The sequence below is a fragment of the Catharus ustulatus genome, chromosome 7 (genome assembly GCF_009819885.2).
Source record: "Catharus ustulatus isolate bCatUst1 chromosome 7, bCatUst1.pri.v2, whole genome shotgun sequence".
NCBI classification, from domain to species: domain Eukaryota; kingdom Metazoa; phylum Chordata; class Aves; order Passeriformes; family Turdidae; genus Catharus; species Catharus ustulatus.
In genome coordinates, this window is record NC_046227.1 from 37943361 (window position 1) to 37957300 (window position 13940).

General features: G+C 37.9%; 1 protein-coding gene across 1 annotated transcript; it reads right to left on the reverse strand.

Annotated features, from left to right (window-relative positions):
- Positions 1-2487: 2487 nt before the first annotated feature.
- Positions 2488-12985, reverse strand: MMADHC (metabolism of cobalamin associated D). Its single transcript, XM_033065362.2, has 8 exons — positions 12950-12985; positions 12620-12669; positions 11048-11192; positions 8223-8440; positions 6861-6966; positions 6219-6349; positions 4119-4205; positions 2488-2807 (listed from the first exon to the last, which is right to left on the reverse strand). Exons 2-8 carry the CDS (start codon positions 12626-12628, stop codon positions 2613-2615), a joined length of 891 nt encoding a protein of 296 aa, XP_032921253.1. The 5' UTR covers positions 12629-12669; positions 12950-12985; the 3' UTR covers positions 2488-2612.
- Between the last annotated feature and the right edge of the window lie 955 nt (positions 12986-13940).

A 13940-nucleotide genomic window follows, 5' to 3' on the forward strand; every position in this document is an offset into this window, starting at 1 on the left:
CACTACCGGTTGTTTGTAATTATTTTTAATAGAAAAATATTTTATCAGATTTTTTTGGTCTCACCCCCAGCCAAACCTGGAATTTTTTGATCCTTTCCAGACTTCCTCACCCATTTGAAGAGTTTTAAATCACTTTTTCTATGCAAACTCCACCTGGCTTTGGAGATTCCAAAAAAAAAAGAAATAATCAGAGCCTGTCCCTCCTCTGGCATCTCCCTTAAAAAAAAAAAAAAAAAATAGAAATTAAATTTTCTGAACCCAGCCTGCAGCAGTTTGGGGTTCCCTGAGCTCCAAACCCCCCAAATGCTGAGCTGTATTTATTTCTGAGGGATATTGAAATGTTTAATTGTTTTTAACAGGTGTAAATTCTGTATATTTGTATAAATAAAGGGGTTGAATATTCACTGTGAGGTGTCTGATCAAACTGCATTTATATATAAATATATAAATCAATAAAATACATACATATAAATATATAGATATAAAAATAAATATATAGATATAAAATAAAAATATAAATATAAACATAAATGTCAGGAATAAAGCAGTGAACTCCCAGTGAAAATTGGGAATGGAATCCCCCAGATCCATCCCAGAAAGGGAAAATTTTGGAATACTGGAAGTGGGTTTGGATTTGATGAGCAGGTTTTTATTCCTATATAATAAAGTATTATTTTTTTAATTGGCATTTATTCAATTATTGATTTTATAGGAGGAAGTTCAGTCCCACAGTCTGACTGGAACAGCTCCAGTTATTTTGGGGGATTAAGGAGAAAATTATATTTAGAAAAAATACCTGAAAGTGACATAAAATTAATTAATATTAATGAGGTCAAGGCAAAAATGCCAATATTTCCAGTGAGATTGCTGCCTCAATGGAAAAAACAACTGGAAAATTATTTTACAGGACAAAAGTTCAGGAAGCTGAACTCAGAATGAACATCCCAAACTCAGTTGGAATAACCTGACAGCTCCCAGCCTTCCCAAAGCACAGGAATTACAGGAAACCATGGAAGAGAAAATACCAAAATTCAATATATTTGCAATGGATGTGAAGCATTCCAGGATTTTTCCAATATTTACCCAAGGAAATTCCCAAGTGTCCAGAGAAAACCCTCCTGTGTGGATTTTGCAAACAGACACAACACACTGCAGTTCTCAACTTCTTTTTAATCCTCTTGATGAGGAAAAAAAAGGATAAAAGGAGGGGAAAAAAAGGAAAAAGCAGAACAAAAATGGGAATAAAACTCTTGAAGTAACAGCTTTTGTGGATAGCAGAGGGCAGGGATGGGGCTCTGGAATCACAGCACAAATTCCTTGCCAAAAGGGATCAATCCTGCCCCAAAATCCAGAGCCAACAGTGCAGAGGAAAAGGAAAGTTCTGGAATTGCTGCTTGGGGAGGAGCTGGGAATGGAGAGCACTCACTGCTGCTTTGGGGAGGGTTCCAGGGATGGGCAGTGGGGACAGGGACAGAGGCACTTGGGCAAGGAGCTGCTCCTAAAGCCACAAAGGCTTTGCTGGGCCTGGCTTAGAGGTGAGGAGAGGCTGGGACAGTTTGGAATCCAGGGGGAAAAGCCCAAATTGAAATCCTGGATCCTCAGACTGAGCTGAGGCACATTCCCATGGAACAAATCCTGAAGGATTCCCATTGCTCCATGAAAAATGTCTCCTGGGATGAGATGAAAATCTGCTTTATTGCTCCATCCCTGCAGCCAAACTGAAATCCCAGCTCACTGAGGTGCCCTGAATTCCTTCCCTGCTCTTCCCACATTGATCTGATTGTTTTTGAGATACCTGAGGAGCCTGGAACCTTCCTGTTGAAACATCTTTCTAATTGCAATAATTGATCCTAATTGCTCTTTGCATTTCCAAATTCCAGAGGCAAGTCTAGATTGCACAGGAAAACAATGATGAGATCCAAGCACTGCCCTATTATCTCTCTCTTTTTTTTTTTTTTTTTGGTATTTAATGACCTAAGAAAGTTACAAAAGCAACTTTAAATTACACTTAGATATATAAACTAATTAAATATATTTAGCTAACACTGAAAAAATAAATCCCAAGCACCATGAGGACAAAAAACAATGAGAGATGAGTAATCCCAGGGTAATTAAGGACTTTTTAAGGAGTCTCTGGAGGAGTTGGAGACCACTGAAAGTTGACCTCATTCTCATTTTCCAACAGCAAGTGAGTGATTAGCCCAGATTTTATTAAGTTCTGTATTCTGGGAGAACAATTTTATGACTCATTCAATTTTATTATTTTTTTGCCAGTTTCTTATTTCAGACAGGGAAGATTTGTTGGGAATTTTGTTGTTATTTTCAGAGGATTTTGAAGACAAAGTTGACCAGCAAAGGACAGAACTGTCAAGGTAAGAGAACACAGAAAATTAAAAAAGGAAAAGATCCCTCCTGTGCTTCTCAAAGCTGTCAATCCATCCTCCAAAGCCACATGTGGTGAACACACATTCCCAAAAAGACTCCAAATAAATAACAGCTACTTTTATTCTCTAAGAACACTTGGGAAGTGAGGAACTCCTGCCGCCACTGAGGGAGAACCATCCAAGTCAAAGCACAGAGAACCTGAGGGGTTCTGAGGGGGGTGGGAGGGCTCAGTTCCCACTGAGTTTCCTCATGATGGGGCTGTCAGGCTCAGCGTTGGTGAAAATGCTCCCCACCACCACGTGGGTGCCCCAAAGGTTGTGCCTGATCACTTTGCAGCAGCCCAGGTCATCCACGGAAAATCCCAAATGCCGGTAGCGCTCGTCCGTCTCCAGCAGGGGGGTGTTGGTGTAAGGCCCAAAAAACTAAAAAACAAAATAAAAAAAGGATTTTTCACAAGAGGATTTAAAATCCTGAAGGATATTTGAAAGCAAAGCCTGAGTTCAGCTGTGCCAGGCTGCTGGAGAAGTTTTATGTTGAGTTTTGCTTTTGTGGAAGGTTTTTCTTTGGAGTGAATTTGGGTACAAATCCCAGCCTCACCTTTGGGAATTCTGCAGGAATTAGGGACAGAAACCTGCCAGAAACAGCACAAACTAAGGAGAGAAACTGCATGGGAAACAGCAAAAATTAACAATGAACTTTGCAGTAAGTCCTTAGAGAAAGTTGGTTAGAAGAGCAAAAATGTGATGAAACGGCAAGCAGGTATTTAAATTAAATTGGAATTTAAATTAAACTTGTATCTAAATTGTAACCAGACATTGAAATGAAACTGGTATTTAAATTACAATGGTATCTAAATAGTAACCAGGCATTAAATTAAACTGGTTTTTAAATTGTAACCAGGTTTTTAAATTAAACTGGTATCTAAAGTGTAACCAGGCATTTAAATTAACCAGGTGTTTAAATGAAACTGGTATTTGTGTTGTAAGCAGGTATTTAAATGAAACTGGTATCTAAATTACAACCAGGATTTTAATTAAACTGGTATTTAAGTTGCAACCAGGTATTTAAATTAAATTGTATTTAAGTTGTAAACAGGAATTTCAGTTCTTTGTCTCAGGAGGAAGCTTCTGCCTTAAAATCCCTTAAATTCTTGGCCTGGATGTCACTGCTGGAGCCTGGAGACAAAACCTCACTTCCATCAATCCCCAATTCCCTCAATGCTGGAATTCTGGGAACATTTTACACCCCTGAACTGCTCTGCCCTTCCAACATCCCCTGTTTGCCTGTGTTGACACAAGAAATCTCTGTTTTTTTGGAGTGTTTTTAAATAAATCCCCACTAAGCTGAGCTTTGCCACGATCCCCTTGAACTATGATATGGTTTTAGCAGAGCTCAGACTAAAACTCATCCCCCACTGAAAGCTGCCACTGTTGCACAGGAACAAAAAGTTCCTTTTTAGGGGACAAAGGGATCATTAACAGGTGCAAAGAAGTTTTTTAAAGCCTTCACCTGCACAGGGTTCCCAAGTTACCTGGGCAGGGCATAAAGTCAGCAAAGGATTTGGGGCACAAAACTTCTCCAGTTCCCAAAAAATCCAATTTCATTTCCTAACAAAGCACTGAGAGCTGGCACAGCTGAGCTCATCTTGTAATCTTAATTTATTAAAGGAATTCTACTGGCAAAAAAAAAAAAAAAGTTGGATTTAAGGTAAATTCCACACAGCAAGAACTTACAGCCAGTCCTGAGGATGGATCAATGAAATCAGCCCAGTAGCCCTCAGAAGAAATTGCATAGCAGATTTCCTTGGCACCATTGATGAACTGAAAGGAAAAAAAAATGGGAAAAGAAAAGGTTATTACACACAAAAAAAATTATTTCCAACTTCACCTGTTATAAATAAAATTCTTTATTTACTTACAGTTATAAAATTTGGATTTGTTCTGCAAGCAGTGCCCTAAGCAGCTCAAGGTTCCAAATTTATAAAAATTTGATTTATTCAGCTTCAGTCCCTCAAAGGTTCAAAATAAGGGAAATTTACCTTTTACAGCAAATTCTGTGTTAGAGCAAAATGAGGGAATTTTATCCTTTACAGTAAATTATATATTAATTCAAAATGAATTTTACCTTTTACAATAAATTCTGAATTAGTTCAAAATGAGGGAATTTTATCCTTTACAGTAAATTCTGAATTAGTACAAAATTAATTTTACCCTTTACAGCAAATTCTGTGTTGGTTCAAAATGAGGGAATTTTACCCTTTGCAATAAATTCTGAATTAGTTCAAAATGAGGGAATTTTACTCTTTACTGCAAATTCTGTGTTAATTCAAAATAAGAGAATTTTATCCTTTAAGCAAATTTTGTATTAGTTCTAAATAAGGGAAATTTACCCTCTACAGTAAATTTTGTTAATTCAAAATGAGGGAATTTTATCCTTTACAATAAATTCTGTGTTAGATCAAAATAAGGAATATTTATCCAATTATCCTTTACTGCAAATTCTGAATTAGTTCAAAATAAGGGAATTTTACCCTTTACAATAAATTCTGAATTAGTTCAAAATGAGGGAATTTTACCCTTTACAATAAATTCTGAATTAATTCAAAATGAGGGAATTTTACCCTTTACAATAAATTCTGGGTTAGCTCTAAATAAGGGAAATTTACCCTCTACAGTAAATTTTGTTAATTCAAAATAAGGGAATTTTACCCTTGAAGCAAATTCTGTGTTAGTACAAAATGAGAGAAATTCATTCCAGTAAATTCTGTATTTTGAAGTTGGATGGCTCTGCTGATTAATTATATCCAAACTGTAAATTAAATCCCAAATATCACCATTTGGGGGTATGAGGTTAGTAAACACCTGAGCAGGATTAATGCAAATATTTTAATTTGGCTGTATAATCTCATTTTTTAGGCCCTGAAATGAGAATTTTTCAGGTGAATTCTGCCAAGCAAACCAACATTTCCCTGTGAATTTGTTGTTTTTAACCTCATACCCCCCCAGTGACTGGATTAGATTTGACAGGGAGGTGCCTGAGGAAGAAATTTGCCAATTAACACATAATTAAACCAGATTAAAACTCCAAAGAGCAAACAGCCCAGAAATAATTCAAAGAGAAGAACACACTGAAATGAAGGGAATTTTAATTTCTGTTTCATTTTGTGTCCATTCCTTTTTTTTTTGTGGTTGATTACAGAGCCCACATTTGCATTTTAGGACATTTCCAGATGAATTTCAGGTATAAATATGATTTATTTAGAGATGAAATGTTGGGTTTGGGGATATTTTACAAAGAATTGGTAGAATTTTTTTTTTTTTTTGAGGGGCTAAGGGGGAATGGCAGCAGTGCACAGCGACACTTGGTGGGGAAACGGTGGAATTGTGGAAAATGGGAAATAAAGAGATTTTCAGAGCCCTCTGGTGGTAAAAGGAGACAAGGTTAAGGTGAAATTAAAAAAGTGAAATTCAGGGTAAAAGAATTAAAAACATCCATTAAAGTGGTAAAAAAACAGAGAAATTGGTGAGTTTTATATTTTTTATCAGCTCAGACACACTCTGCAGTGAAATCTTAATTAAATGAAAGGAAAATAAAACCAGCAGTGAAATTCCATAAAATCCATTGGATTGAAGCTGGAATAAATGAGAAAAGAGTTGTACAACAATTAAATATTTTGTTAATCTCCTGTAAGATTTTAACAGAATTTTGGCTCACCCCACTCTGAAGGATTTCAGAATTCCAAGCAGATATTTCACACAAAGCAATTAAAAAAAAAAAAAATCTCAATTTTAAAAGAGGAAAGGATGAACTCCAAAATGTAATTTCAAACTCACATTTTCTAAGAGCATCTCTCTCTCATCCTCCACCTCCTGGCTCCACACAGTCATGTCATTTTGGGTTTTCTGGGTGACAGTGAGCACAGTCAGATGGGTGGAATTCAGCTCTGGGAACAGGGACTGGAAATCTAAAAAATGAGAAAATAAAGAAGTTTGTCCTGTTCTTCCATGGAATCTTTCCCCTCTCACCCTCACCAAATTTTCAGGCAAATTTACCTTTTTAAATTTGTTTTATTCACATTTAATTTCAGTCATTTACTTACTGATTAAATTAAAAACACCAATTCAGTGCTGGCAGAAGTTTCATGATTCCCATTTGTTGTTTTATTTAGCAATTCCAAATATTAAGGAATTAATTCCAGAATTTCCCTGGCACTAAAATAACTGAAAATGACATTTTAAATGAAATATTAAATATTGTCAGCAGCAAAGCTTTGGTTTCCATGCTATACAATGGGACTTTTTGTAATTATTAACTGATTTTTGTAATTATTATTTGTATTATTTTGTAATTATTAACTCTGAATTAACCTTTTTTACACCACTTTCTGTGCCCTCAGTGACTGGTTTTTCTTCCCTTGGATTTTTGGGATTTTTTGGCTGTAAATAAAGAGATTCAATCGATAAAATAAATCCAACCTTTTCTCAGCAGCTCAGGACAGGCTTGCACTGCACATTCCACCTTGGCATTTTCAAAGTAGGTTTCAGCATTATTGATTTGCTGCTTCTGGGGAGCACCAGAACCCTAAAAACCACCAAAATTCACATTTTCTCAGTTAATATCAGACAGGAAAAACTTCAAATAAATCATATAATAAATAAATAACAAATATCAAATAAAATCAAAATATGGTTAAGTGATCAGTTTAGTGATCTGTAACAAGACTTCAGTTTTTCTATTAAATATTAAATTTATTATTAAAGACATTAAAAGTTACTAAAAGTTGTTAGAATATATTAAAAGATATTAATTGTAAAATTGATTTTGGTGTTATTTAAATCCACACAGAAATATTTATAATTTGTAGCAAACAGTAAGTTTGAAGATGGAAATTCTCCCATAACCCAAACTTTGAAAATCCAGATCCATGAAAGAAAATATTGAAGGAAATTTCAATTTTATTCAGTAAAAGTAAACAGCAAACAGCAGAACTGGAGACTGGAATTGACCCACTACCAAAGTTTGTAAATCCAGATCTAATAAATAAAATATTGAAGGAAATTTCAATTTTGCTCAGTAAAAGAGGTGAGACTTAGCAAACAGTAAGTTTGAAGATGGAAATTCTCCCATAACCCAACCTTTGTAAATCCAGATCCAATAAATAAAATACTGAAGGAAATTTCAATTTTATTCAGTGAAAGTAAACAGCAAACAGCAGAACTGGAGACTGGAATTCACCCATTACCAAACTTTGTAAATCTAGACCCAATAAATAAAATATGGAAGGAAATTTCAATTTTACTCAGCAAAAGGGGGTGAAGCTTTGGAGACTGAAATCCTCCCACTACCAAAGTTTGTATATCCAGATCTTTTATTTATTCCTTCATTAAATAAAACACTGAAGGAAATTTCAATTTTACTCTAAAAGGGCAAACAGCAGGTTTGGAGACTGAAATTCTCTCATAACCCAAACTCTGTAAATCCAGATCCATTAAATAAAATCTTGAAGGATATTTCAATTTTATTCAGTGAAAGTCAACAGCAAACAGCAGGTCTGGAGACTGAAATTCTCCCATAACCCAAACTTTGTAAATCCAGATCCATTAAATACAATACTGGAGGAAATTTCAGTTTTATTCAGTCAAAGTCAACAGCAAACAGCAGATTTGGAGACTGAAATTCTCCCCTAAAATGCTGTTTCAAAACAATCTGAAAACTTTTTATCCTACAACAACTTCAGGCAGCTTCTGTGACACCTCTTGCTCAACCCAGCTCAAATTCAGATTTCCAAAGTGTGCAGAAAATCCTTTTTCAGGAAGAAAAGAGGGGTTGGTTCTCACCTGGAATTCATTGATGTATTGTGCCATGACAAATTCGTGCCTCTCACTGGCTGAGGGCTCTGCTAAAATATCAGGGAGGCTCTTGGAGGGCTGGGATTTCTTCTGGGAAGCTGTGCCATGGAGGTGGCAGTCGAAGCCGATGTTCCCAGGCAGCTGGAAGCGCTGATCCTGGGGGCCAAAGGGCCCCATCACCTCATCTGGCCACACTGTCCTGGGACCTGCAGGGACTGCACTCAGCAAACCCCAACAGGGCAGGGGAAGGGAGGGAAAGGGAGGGGGAAACACAAAGGAAAAACGAAGGGAAAACGAAGGGAAAACGAAGGGAAAACGAAGGGAAAACGAAGGGAAAACCAAGGGAAAACCAAGGGAAAACCAAGGGAAAACCAAGGGAAAACCAAGGGAAAACCAAGGGAAAACCAAGGGAAAACCAAGGGAAAACCAAGGGAAAACCAAGGGAAAACCAAGGGAAAACCAAGGGAAAACCAAGGGAAAACCAAGGGAAAACCAAGGGAAAACCAAGGGAAAACCAAGGGAAAACCAAGGGAAAACCAAGGGAAAACCAAGGGAAAACCAAGGGAAAACCAAGGGAAAACCAAGGGAAAACCAAGGGAAAACCAAGGGAAAACCAAGGGAAAACCAAGGGAAAACCAAGGGAAAACCAAGGGAAAACCAAGGGAAAACCAAGGGAAAACCAAGGGAAAACCAAGGGAAAACCAAGGGAAAACCAAGGGAAAACCAAGGGAAAACCAAGGGAAAACCAAGGGAAAACCAAGGGAAAACCAAGGGAAAACCAAGGGAAAACCAAGGGAAAACCAAGGGAAAACCAAGGGAAATGGAAAGGAAACCCAAGGGAAACGCAAGGGAAACCCCAAAGGAGAAACCCCAAAGGAGAATGAAGGGAAACACAAGGGAAAACTCAAAGGGAAACACAAGAGAAATCCAAGGGAAACACAAAGGAAACCCAAGGGAAATCCAAGGAAAAAACCCAAAGCAAAACCCAAAGGAAAACCAAGGGAAACACAAAGGAAAACCCTAAGGGAAAACCCATGGGAAACTCCAAGGAAAAAAACCCAAGGGAAAATCCACGGGAAACCCCAAGGAAAAAAAACTCAAGAAAAAAAAAATCCCAAGGAAAAAAAAACCCCAAGGAAAAAAAAAATCCCAAGGAAAACACAAAGGAAATCCAAGGGAAATCCTAAGAAAAAACCCAAGGCAAAACCCAAGGGAAAACCCAAAGGAAAACCAAGGGAAACACAAGGGAAAATCCATGGGAAACCCCAAGGGAAAAAATCCCAAGGAAAAAAAAATCCCAAGGGAAAAAAAAAACCCAAGGAAAATCCTAAGAAAAAACCCAAAGCAAAACCCAGGGAAACACAAGGGAAAATCCATGGGAAACCCCAAGGAAAAAAACCTCAAGGAAAAAAAAATCCCAAGGGAAAAAAAAAACCCAAGGAAAATCCTAAGAAAAAACCCAAGGGAAAACCCAAGGGAAAACCAAGTGAAACACAAGGGAAAATTCATGGGAAACCCCAAGGAAAAAAACCCCAAGGATAAAAACCCCAAGGAAAAAAAAAACCCAAGGAAAAAAAATAACCCAAGGAAAAAAAATAACCCAAGGAAAAAAAATAACCCAAGGAAAAAAAATAACCCAAGGAAAAAAAAAAGGAAATCCAAGGGAAATCCTAAGAAAAAACCTAAAGGCAAAACCCAAAGGAAAACCAAGGGAAACACAAAGGAAAACCCATGGGAAACCCCAAGGAAAAAAACCTCAAGGAAAAAAAAATCCCAAGGGAAAAAAAAAACCCAAGGAAAATCCTAAGAAAAAACCCAAGGGAAAACCCAAAGGAATACCAAGGGAAACACAAGGGAAAATCCATGGGAAACCCCAAGGAAAAAAACCCCAAGGATAAAAACCCCAAGGAAAAAAAAAACCCAAGGAAAAAAAAAAACCAAGGAAAACACAAAGGAAATCCAAGGGAAATCCTAAGAAAAAACCCAAAGCAAAACCCAAAGGAAAACTAAGGGAAACACAAAGGAAAACCCTAAGGGAAAACCCATGGGAAACTCCAAGGAAAAAAACCCAAGGGAAAATCCACGGGAAACCCCAAGGAAAAAAAACTCAAGAAAAAAAAAAATCCCAAGGAAAAAAAAACCCAAGGAAAAAAAACCCAAGGAAAAAAAAAACCCAAGGAAAAAAAAACCCAAGGAAAAAAAAAACCCAAGGAAAAAAAAAACCCAAGGAAAAAAAAAACCCAAGGAAAAAAAAAAACCCAAGAAAAAAAAAACCCAAGGAAAAAAAAAACCCAAGGAAAAAAAAAATCCCAAGGAAAAAAAAAATCCCAAGGAAAACACAAAGGAAATCCAAGGGAAATCCTAAGAAAAAGCCCAAGGCAAAACCCAAAGGAAAACCCATGGGAAACCCCAAGGAAAAAAACCATGGAAAAATCCCAAGGAAATCCCAAAGGGAACCCAAGGGAAAAACCCCAAGGGAAGCCCAAAGGAAGTGCAAGGGAAACTCAAGGGAAAAAAAAACTCTCAAGGGAAACCTAAGAAAAACCCCTCTCCCACATGAGGATTTGATCACAAACATCAGCAGAAAATCACACTTTCAAATTCAGATTAAAGAGAATTAATTTGCTTTTTCTTTTTAAATTTGCTTTTTCTTTTCTACCAAGTCACTTCCAAACTGGGATTTCAAGGCAGTAAATTCACTTTTTCTTTTTTTAAATTTGCCTTTTCTTCTTAAATTTGCTTTTTTTTCCCTACCAAGTCAAAAATCTCACTGCTAATTGGGATTTCAAGGGAATGAATTTGCTTTTTCTTACATAAATCAGGAGGTGCAGCAGCCACGTGAGGCTCATCAGAGCCAGAGGATCCTGCAGTGGAAAAAGCTTTGGCAGCCCCAACTCTTCTCACCAAGGAATAAAAGCCTGGCAGGTAGGTGACCAATCTTGCTCTGTTACAGAGCACCTGAGAAAAAAAAAATCAAAATAATAATTTAATAGTAAAATAAAATAATGATTTAATAATAAAAATTAAAATTATCATTTAAACAGAGCTCTGTGAGTCATAAAAAACCCCTCCCTCAAGAATTATATTAAAATTTTAATTATGACCAGCTGCAACATCAAGCTGTAGAAATATTTTATTGTTATTTTTACATTTATTTATTGTTATTGCTGTTCCAAGAAAAAAAAAAAGCCTTAAAAACAAGTTTAAGTGTTAAAGGTGTCTCATGTGAGGAAAAAATCCTGAAAATTTAAAACAGCACCACTGAAACCCCAAAATAATTATGGATAGGGATTAAATTCAAAAACTTAAAGGACTAAATTCAAAGTTTAATGGATTAAATTCCAAATATAATCTAAATTCTATGGCTAGGGATTGTCTCCATGATTATTTCCATGCATGTCACCCTTGAAAATCCAAACCCCACCTGCCACAGTGTGGGTGTTTTTTGTAAAATTCAATTTTTCAGGTGCAATTCTTCTGAGAAAATAACAGAAAAGGATTTTCCTCAAGGTGGAGCTTTGATTTTATAAAAATTTATGCCATTTTACATCAAAAGAGGCATTTTCAGAAGTGGTTTACTTTAAAAAAAAGAGAATAAAAGGTGCTCTTGGATGTTTAATATAAAAATTGTATTTAAAGTATCAGGACCTAAGGCAGTAAAGGTTTCTCATCCAGCACCTCTGTGTAAATATAAAATAATTTCTAGCAAATTACAAAAACTGAAATGCTTAAAGACACATTTAATTTATGCCTTAAATCAATTATTTACACTTCAAGCCTGGAGCTGCCTCGTTCTAAAACAGCTTTAAAAGGTTCCTGTAACAACAAAAATCTGATTGCACTCAAATCTTTTCTCCTTTATTATGTAAAACCACTAGTGAATTTAATTTTTGCACGGTGATGATGTTATAAACAGATGTAAACAATTACAGCCGAGGAATAATTAGCAGAAAAGAGCATTTTTCCTTATTATCAGCCTCACTTACCACGGAGATGTCACTAATTACAGCTCGCTCATGCAAATATTTACACACCTGGCATTACGCAAGGAACAACACAGGGAAATCATGAATTATTCATGTCCCCATGGCGAGAGCAATAAAAATAAAAATAAAAAAAAAATCAATAAAAGGTGTTTTATTATCCAGCCTGAAACCAGCTGTTCCAGAAACACTGAATTTCTTCGTGGCTGAGCCCAGGACAATACAAAAAAAAAAATAAAATTTAATCCTCCAAGTGTCCAAGGCTTTGGAGCATAATTAAAGATATTTGGGGGTTGGAGTTAAATGATTTTTAAGGTCCTTTCCTACCCAAACCTGTTTGTAACTCTATTTAATCCTGAATTTTCCGCCGTTCCCAGCTATCCTCCAGCGTCACTCACTCACATTGGCCATGGCAGACGCTGCTCTCCCCTCGCTGACAGGCCCGAATGCCTCTGGAAAAGAGAAGAGAAGAGGGGAGAGAACAGAAAGAGGACAGGAAAAAAAGGGAAAAGGAAAAAAAAAAAGGGGAAAAAAAGAAAAGGTGGTGAACTCCCAAGCTCCAAAACCCCCTCACACCCCGCACGGTCCAAAAAGCGGGTGGTGCCGCGGACTGACAACGAGAAGGAAACGGGGAAATGGGAGGAAGAAGCAGGAAAAGAGGGGAAAAAAAAAAGAAAAAGGAAAACAAAAACAAGGAAAAGAAAAGAAAAAGGAAGCGCCGGCCGCCCTCACCTCTTCCTGCAAAATGGCGGCGCTCAGCCGCCCCCGCCCCGCGCGCCCTCAGGCCGAACCAGCCGAGCCGCGCGCATCGATCCGCGATGGCCGAACCGCCGCGATCCCCGCTCGGCGCTCCGCTGCTCGGGTCTGCCCTGAGGGGAGCCGTGAGGGGGAAGCGGCGATGGCGGCGGGGCCCGGGGGGTTCCTGTGGGAGCGGCGGGGCTGGGAAGGGTCCCCTCGGCACTGCGGTGTCCCCTCAGGGCTGTGGGGTCCCCTCGGGGCTGTCAGGGCGGTGTTGGGCCGTGTGAGGGCGGGGAAGGGCGGCCGGCGGTGCTGGGGTGGGGCAGTACCCGCTCAGGGCACCAGGGGGTAGGCACGGAGCGTCAGCCACCATCGTCCCCTTCAGCATTGCGGGGATCCATCCGAAAAAAACGGGGAGAAAAAGGGGAAAAGGGCTTTTATGAAAAGAATTGGGGGGTGAGGGTGTTGCCGCTAAGGAAAAGCTGGGGTTCTCTGGGAATGGGGAGCATCAGTGACGCTTCTGCCATAAAACTGACTTCAGGGCAATACCTCAAATACAACTTCTACAAAATAATAATAAAAGTATTAAAAACCTTCTTCAGTGGCTTCCTTCCTTGTCGTTTTTATTTTTTATTTTTAAATTTTTTTTTAAATGGAAAAGCTCCTCAGAGAATGGTCGCAACCCCAAGGATTAAAGCTCTTCTTTCTCTCTTTATTTATTTTTTTTTTCTTTTTTTTGTGTTGTTTTTTGGCCATTTCTTTGCTGTCTGTTCCAAGCAACTTTGCTGGTGAAGGAAAGGGAATTTTAATCCCTCCCAAATAAAAGTTTGGGCGTTCCCATCCCTCAGTGACTTCGCACAAGGCCTTGAATTTATTTTCCTTCCAAACCAGAGGTTTCTGGACATTTATTTTGCTTTGCCACTGGTTTATTAGCAAAAATTTATTAACATGAGCCAGTGCCAGAGGTTTCCATAGTTCAAAATCA